Consider the following 7285-nt stretch of genomic DNA (forward strand, 5'->3'; position numbering starts at 1 on the left):
CGGCCCCCTCACCGGGGGGGCTTTGGGGGGTTCACTTTCCTCCCCTCGCCCTGGGGGGGGTGGCTTTTTGGGCCCCCCCCCCCCCCCCTCCTCTTCTCCCTTTTCCCCCTTGCGCTTTCTGTCTCCGCTATCTGCCCACCCCGGCCCGCCCCACCCCACCCCACCCCACCCCACCCCACCCCACCCGTCCTCCCGCTCCCCCCCCCCCCCCTCCCCCTTCCCATCGCTCCCCTTCCCGCGGGCCGCTCTCGCACTGAGAGGGCCGCGGGTGTTTGTTCAAGTGTTTGGTGTTCCGCGGGCCATGGAGTTTGGGCACATTTCGCGATCAACCCGCGAGGATATTGTCCCTGTCTGAAGCGTCTGTCAGGGACTGGACTGAGATACTAATGCGTGTGGGAACCTGTGTATGTGCGAAGAGTTGCGGGGCGGCGCAGACACGCACACCTCTTGTCGTCGTCTTGATATATCTTCTCTCTGAGCAGAAAACACTTTGCCGTAGTTCCTGATCGGTCTCGGTAGAAGAAAGCAAAGAGATATCGCCGTTGTCGATACAGCGGTCAGCGCTCCAGCCCTCCAAGCCTCATGCCCGCCGCTCCACCGTGTCGCTGCACAAGCAGCACTTCCCCACATTGCAGTGCTTGACGCAATACGAAGATGTCTGCGACCATCGACTCCACCGTGCGTCGCTGCACAAGCAGCACTCCCCGCCTTACCAGCAGTGCAATCGCATCGCGCCCGCTCGGCCGATGCGCGCTCGTGTCCTCTTCTGATGCGCTGCTACGGTATAGATTTGGAGATGCCATTGACAGCCACGACGAGATCGTCCGCTTCAACCTGGCGCCCGTGCCAGGTCAGCCTCTCCCACTCCTGCCACTAGACCACCCACAGCATAGCACGTGAGAGGCAATCACCTTGGCTTTTGCTCATTCACCGCTCACGTTCGTCATCAGCAGCCAGACATCCTCTGACTGGCGATGCCCGCCCCTCGACCCCAGAGGCGCTGCACCACCATGTTGGCCGCCGCACCACCACGGTGGTAGTTGGCTATCATGTCTTGCTTCTCCTTCAAGAGAGCGTCGCGCGTTGGCTGCGCCAGCTGCAGCCGCTGCAGCCGCTGCAGCCGCCGCAGCATCACCAGCTCCAACCATTACACGCAGACGACAACGGTGGTCGCAGCGGCTCGCCTCAAGTCGCGGTGCTTGTCTCCGACAACTGGTGTGTGACGGACGATTACAAGTGCCGAGTGCCCGGCAAGTCGCGCTAGATGACAGCTATTCACTGTCACCCACATCTTCCTTCGGCCACTGGCAGTGCTACCACTGTATCGGCCGTTCTCAAAGGCGCCAAATGCAGCGCACATGATCTCGCGATAGGCAAGTCGCGGCGCTGGGCCCAGCGCGGCGGACGAGCAGGCGGGCCGCCGCTATCATGCCCCAAGCAGGCCGCCTCTGTCGGGAGATGCCGATGCATCGCGCACGCGTTGCCTGGTTGGATCGATTGTGCGCCCGCCCCGTCGAAGGAGGAGGTGCAGGAGACGTGGCGACTCTACCTGGAGCAGGCAGATGCTTAGAAAATAGGTAATAGGTAAGAAAATGGCACACGACCGCACACGACCGGCTAGCCGTTCGTGCCACCAGAGGTAATGCAGCGCCAATCCTCGGCAGGCAAACGAGTCGTGCGCAAAGAGCGGCCCGTCGACTGGTCTCGCCGCCGCGATCCACTTTCTCCGCCGCTGCAAGAGAGTTACGCTGTTTGGCTTTGGTCTTCCGTCGCGTGGAGGTGGCGACGGGGATCTCCAGCAGACGATCGGGTCCGCGGCCCGGCGGTCGATCTGCGCCTTCTCAGCGGTGGAGGGGATGTGGGCGGTACGTGCGGACCGCGTGGTGCTGCGATGGCTTGACGAGTGCGACTCCCAGCGTCGACTTTTTGACCCCACGGAGCCTCTGCTGCTCCGGGGGGGGCGGGGGGGGGGGTCTGCAGACCACCCGGCCGAACTTCAGAGTGGCGGTGGTCCTCAAATACCGCTCAAACGCCCACGATGTTGTGGAGGGGACATATGCTGATGATCCCGGCCCGATTGGGTCGCTCAGAAAGCTTCTGGGCGGTCGCTAAGGTTCGCTCCCCGCACACGGGCCCCGGAATAAGATACATCATAGAGCTGCGCGTCTACCCCGGCGCCGCACACGGGATGGGTCACTTCGGGCCGCACCAGCACACCGAGCAGGGGGAGGGGGCGCTGCGAGCCCTCGAGGCGTGGTACGCAGCGCACCTGCCCTAGGCAGTAGGCTCTGCCTCGATGCGGATGTACGTGATCGACCTCTGTGATCCTGTTGTTGTACCAGGTTTACGTTCGAATGATTTATTTTTGTAGAGCCGCCGCCGCCTTGTGTGGTGGCCAGTGGTGGTGGTGGTGGTGGGTGGGTGGGGGGGGGTGGGTGGGGGGGGGGGGGGCACACATGGAAGTGGCCGCCCTCAAGTCTCTTCAAAATATTTTACATTTAGTTTGTTTAAAAGGGGCAGGTTAGGTGCTGTTGCTGTGGGGAATTCAGCCCCTGGAAGGACACCCGCGCCCTTTCGCAGGCGGTCGAAAGGCCCTTGCCAGGACCGTCTCGCATCGCACATCCATCGTGAGTGCCAGCCCCGCGCCCGCCACTGACCGCCGACACGCGCGTTCCCAACGCGTGACTCACCGCGAGTGTGTCCGTCAGGACAATGATCTTCTCAAAGCTGATGCTGCTCGCCGTCGGCGCTGGCGTCGTCAACGCTCTGCCGATCCTCACCGTGCCCGACGCGCAGGAGGACGGCCTGGTTGATCTCGACTCGCCGGCCTCCCAAGTCTCCATTCGCTTCCTAAACGGGGACAACTCAAAGGCGGTGCTTGTGAAGTACACTGACAACGGAGTCTTGAAGCAGCTTCACATCAACGCAAACAGTGATACGGCCAGCTACGCTGTGGATCCAACAAAGGAAATCACGATTCTGTCGGAGGATCCCCACTACTACCGCGTGTGCACAGTGGCACCTGACACGCTCAAGGAGGACGATGCCGTGTCTACTGCGAGCCCGTGGGGCAACTCGTGCAAGGTCTCTCGCCCTGCTCCGTCTCCGTCTCCGGCTCCGGCTGCAGAGGACCTGCAGTTTCAACGCTGCTTCAACAGCCAGGAATGTCCTTGTGTCAAGCATCTTGATGGTCTCTGCCTTCTTTACGCCTTGTGTAACACGGCGCTCAACTATTGTGAGATTGGATCTGCCGTTCATAACTGCAACCAAGATTCCGATTGCCCAGGATCTCCTGTTACTTGTTACCAGGGGTTCTGCTACTACGGTGCGCAAAAAGCCAATGGTGCTTCTTGCTACTGGAATTACGAATGTGAAAGCACGTATTGCAATGACGGGCATGGCGGTGGCAAAGGGAAGTGTCAAGCTTTGGGAAATACTGGCGATGATTGCGCTTGGCACCAAGCTTGCAAGTCCTTCTCATGTCATGGTGGGAAATGCACCTAGTTTGCAGGTTGCTCACCCACGGCACCGGGCCGGTGCTTGCACTTTGAATGCCGTGGGGCTCCTGCCCGTGTCCCGGGCGTGGAGATGCGAGGGTCGCCCCCCCCCCCCCCCGCCCCCCACTTTGTGTGTGTGGAGACGTTTACCTTACTTGGCGGGGCGTGGGGGCCCTAAAGGGTACCCATGCAGGGGGGGGGGGGGCCCCTGGGCCCCAAGCCCGGGCCCAATTTGCGGGAATTTTTCTTTTGCGTTTTGGGGCCCCCCGGGACCCAACCCGAAGGGGCTGTGAGCTCACGTCCGTGTTGTCGTAGTACGCTTTACGAGACTGATACTGTACGAGAGCTAAACTGGGTGCGGACCCAGTCTAGCAAGACACTCCTACGGAGTAGTAGACGGCGCAGGCATTTTAATCACCCATCTGCTCCTGCAAGGCATCAATCACGTCACCATCTTCCATCCCGCACTCCTCGGGCGTCTCGCTTCCCAGGGATGGGACACGCTCGCCGTTGAACACGAGTCGGAGGCCTTGGGGGTTGACGCCTTGGCGCTGACCGATCGCATTCTTGATCTTTGACAGGTGCGTGTTCTTCTTGATCTTGAAGAAGACCTCCTCGCCACTCGCGTGTACAACCTTGACGTTGATGCTGAGGGAGTCGCCCGCCTTGAGAGACTCGACGAGAGCGGCGGCGAAAGCCGCGGCGTCCGCGACCTTGCCGTCGCGCACAGCCGCCGCGGTGATGCGCTCCACGTCCGACTCGAGAAGGCGCTTCAGGCGCTGTGCATTCCACTCACCGCCGGCCATGCTGCTCTCCAGCGGCAAGCCGAGCGCCGCCCTTCCTTCCGGTGATGGCGGCGCTTCCGTCCGGGCGAGACGTTCGTTAGTGCCAGTGCGCGCCAGAGCGCAGAGGCCAGTAAAGAATTCTTAAGATACAAGCCTCTCTCACAGCACACTGGCACAGTAAAGAATTCTTAAGATACAAGCCTCTCTCACAGCACACTGGCACGACAAGGGCGCAGACTGGCGCGGACTGGCACACACACAGGCTCACCACCGGAGCCGCCTAAGCGACTCAGTAAAGAAAGAGGTAGAATTTTACAACGAAACTCCCTCGCACGACACTTAGGCACGGGACTGGCGCGCACTGGCACTAACACAGGTACACCACGGGAGCCGCCCAAGCGACTCCCGCGAGGACGGCGAGGCACTTAGCTCCGTGCACTCCCAGAAAGTCGAACAGACAACCCAAGGAGGCACTCCTGCGCCCGCTCCCTCCCGCTCTTGGCGCCCATCCCGCCCTCCGCCCTCGCCCTCCGCCCTTGCCCTGGCTGGCCTGGGTGGCATCTCCGCATCATCACGCGCCAAGTGGGAGGGAGGTGGACGGGGCCCTGAGCCGACCTAGCCCCAGACGGAATGGGGCGCCCAACACGTGCCGGATTACTGTGCCTTCCCCGGGCACAGCCTTTCGGTTCGTGAAGGGTCGGCGCGTGTCGTGACCCTCTGGAACACCCATACCCCCGCACCATCTCTCCGCCGCTTGGTTCTACAACCTTTACCACCACCGGGAGCGGCCAGGGCTTCATAGACTCGGTCGAGAGACCCCAGATTGGCACTCATGCCTCTCTGGACAGGGTGACCCGCCACAAGGACCCCAGGAATTGCGACTCGCCGCTTTCCTCCACTGTGATTTTGTGTGAGCTGGCCGACTGCACGCTAAAGGCTACACGCTCGCACACCACTTGCAGAGCGGCTCTCCCGGGTGCTCAGCCCACGGCGGAGGCACGCCATGGTCCCACACCCACTGGTGTCCATCTCAGAGACCGCAGGAGGTCATGAGGGTCGATGGGAGTGCCAACCCCACAATGCCTAAAAACCCAGCCCAGTATGCTGACGATACCGGCCTCCCCTTCTGCTCACGCGCTGACTTGGAGCAACAAACGCCGCTCCTCATGACGCACTTTGCGGATTGGGGCATGGAGATACATGCCGGCGTGCTCGATCCCATGGTCCACTCTGGACTACTCGACTTCACCGCTCTGCCGCCGATCAAGAAGTCGAAATCTGAGGTGCTGTTTTGTTCAAAGCCGCACCACATCTACTCAGATCCGACCTCGTTCGACGGCACCGACCTTTCCCCGATCATGCTGCCAAACAACGGCTTCATGGAGGTGGTAGATCGCTTCCCGTACCTCGGCGACATCGTCTCGCGCGACGGCGACGACGCAGCAGCGGTCGACGCCCGCGTCGAGTCGGGTGGCAAGGCATTTGGCGCCATGCGCGGCTGCGCCCCGATAAAATTCTTTCCGGCCGCTGCTCCGGTGTGCACACATGGACTACTACGCCGGCGGCGGCCCCCACTGGCGGCAGCAGGATCGCCGCCCCGCCTACCGCCGCGCGAGTGCCCGCGGCGGCCACTACAGCGAGGCGCGGGGTGGACAGGTGGGCTGGTACGGGCAGGGGACCGGCCACGGAGGCTGGTATTATGGCAACGCTCCTGGAGGTGGATGGGGCAACCTCAGTGCTGGTGACGGCTCGGGCTCCTTCTACACCGGTGGAGGCGGCTACGGCGGCGCCACCGACCAGGCTACGGGCTGGGGCGGCGGCGGAGGGGGGCAGCATTGCCGCAGGGCGGCCAATGAGCAGGAGTATTGGACGTGTGCAGGCTGCTCGACCAAGAACTGGACGTCGCGGGAGAGCTGCCGCAAGTGCTCGCGGCCGAGACAACGCTGCGCCGCGCCGCCGCACTCTCCCACCCGCCCTCCGCCGCAGCCACCGCGCGAGCCACCGCAGCCATCGCATGAGCCGCCCCTCGCGACCGCCAGCTCTGGCGCGGGCTGGTTCGACGACGGCCCTTCGTGGCCCTCCTCGGCCTCCTCCGAGTCCCGGAAGCGGCCGCAGGCCACGACCGGCGGGCCCGGCGCCAGCGCCACCGCTGCGTCAGCTCCGGTGTCGGACCTGCGCAGCAAGCTGGCAAAGACCAGGCACATCCTGAGCGATGCGACACGATGTCTACTCGAGGGCAGCAGGCCGGGCAGCGCGGCGGCGGGCGCGTCCGCCCAGGGAAGCTCCTCCGTATTTTCTCGCTTGGGGGTCAGAGAGCGTGCGGCCCGATCCGCGAGCGGTTCAGTGCGCAGTCCCGAGAAGATTGGGGGTCAGAGCGAGGCGGCGCCTGTGGCAGTCGAGGCGACGGGGCATGCGAGCGACGTTGACCGGGCGCCCGCTGCATACACACACACACACACACGCCGCGCGCGCCGCACACCCACGCACACTGGGCCTGACACATTTATTACCGTGGGGCTCCTGTCTTTGGACGTGGAGTCGTGAGGGATCGCCCGGCCTCTGCTCCACGCCTCGTGTGTGTGGAGAAGTTTACCCCTAATCTTGCCTTGCCTTGACCAGGCGCAAGGCGATGCGGTGGCAGCGTGTGCGCAGGCGCGGGCGACAGCGCCAGAAGAGGCGGCGGAGGCGGCGGAGGCGGCGGAGGCGGCGGAGGCGGCGGAGGCGGCAGACTCGCAGGCGGAGGAGGCGCAGGCGGAGGAGGGGGCGGAGGCGGAGGCGGCGGCGGACTCGGTGGCGGCGGCGGCGGCGCTGATGGCTGCAGACCCAGACGGGATGGAAGAAGCCGCCCTGCGAGCGCTGCTGCGGCGCGTCCAGCCGCTCCTGAGGGAGGCTGTGGCGGCGCGGCGGCCGCAGGCATCCGAGGGGGGCGGGCGGAAGACGCCGGGCCTCGCCAGAGGCGGCAGGACGAAGGCATCGCCACAGAGGGCGCCAGCCGCGGAGGCG

The 7285-nt window shown here is 63.9% G+C and overlaps 4 protein-coding genes across 4 annotated transcripts; 2 read left to right on the top strand and 2 right to left on the bottom strand.

Annotated features, from left to right (window-relative positions):
- Positions 1–562: 562 nt before the first annotated feature.
- EMIHUDRAFT_444767 (hypothetical protein) lies at positions 563–1813 on the top strand (the record flags this gene model as incomplete). Its single annotated transcript, XM_005772488.1, has 4 exons — positions 563–850; positions 996–1250; positions 1374–1558; positions 1665–1813. Coding segments are annotated over exons 1-4 (783 nt in total), but the record flags the coding sequence as incomplete, so codon positions are not given.
- A 643-nt stretch (positions 1814–2456) lies between these two features.
- Positions 2457–3374, top strand: EMIHUDRAFT_242396 (hypothetical protein; the record flags this gene model as incomplete). The annotated part of the gene is made up of 4 exons (XM_005772489.1): positions 2457–2476; positions 2581–2631; positions 2709–3235; positions 3310–3374. 4 exons carry the CDS (start codon positions 2457–2459, stop codon positions 3372–3374), a joined length of 663 nt encoding a protein of 220 aa, XP_005772546.1.
- A 539-nt stretch (positions 3375–3913) lies between these two features.
- On the bottom strand, positions 3914–4144 carry EMIHUDRAFT_49606 (hypothetical protein; the record flags this gene model as incomplete). The annotated part of the gene is made up of 1 exon (XM_005772490.1): positions 3914–4144. A coding segment is annotated over one exon (231 nt), but the record flags the coding sequence as incomplete, so codon positions are not given.
- Positions 4145–6001: 1857 nt separating this feature from the next.
- Positions 6002–6946, bottom strand: EMIHUDRAFT_369283 (hypothetical protein). Its single transcript, XM_005772491.1, has 2 exons — positions 6906–6946; positions 6002–6716 (listed from the first exon to the last, which is right to left on the bottom strand). Exon 2 carries the CDS (start codon positions 6484–6486, stop codon positions 6061–6063), a length of 426 nt encoding a protein of 141 aa, XP_005772548.1. The 5' UTR covers positions 6487–6716; positions 6906–6946; the 3' UTR covers positions 6002–6060.
- Positions 6947–7285: the final 339 nt, after the last annotated feature.

Source organism: Emiliania huxleyi, assembly GCF_000372725.1.
Source record: "Emiliania huxleyi CCMP1516 unplaced genomic scaffold EMIHUscaffold_359, whole genome shotgun sequence".
Taxonomy (NCBI): Eukaryota; Haptophyta; order Isochrysidales; family Noelaerhabdaceae; genus Emiliania; species Emiliania huxleyi.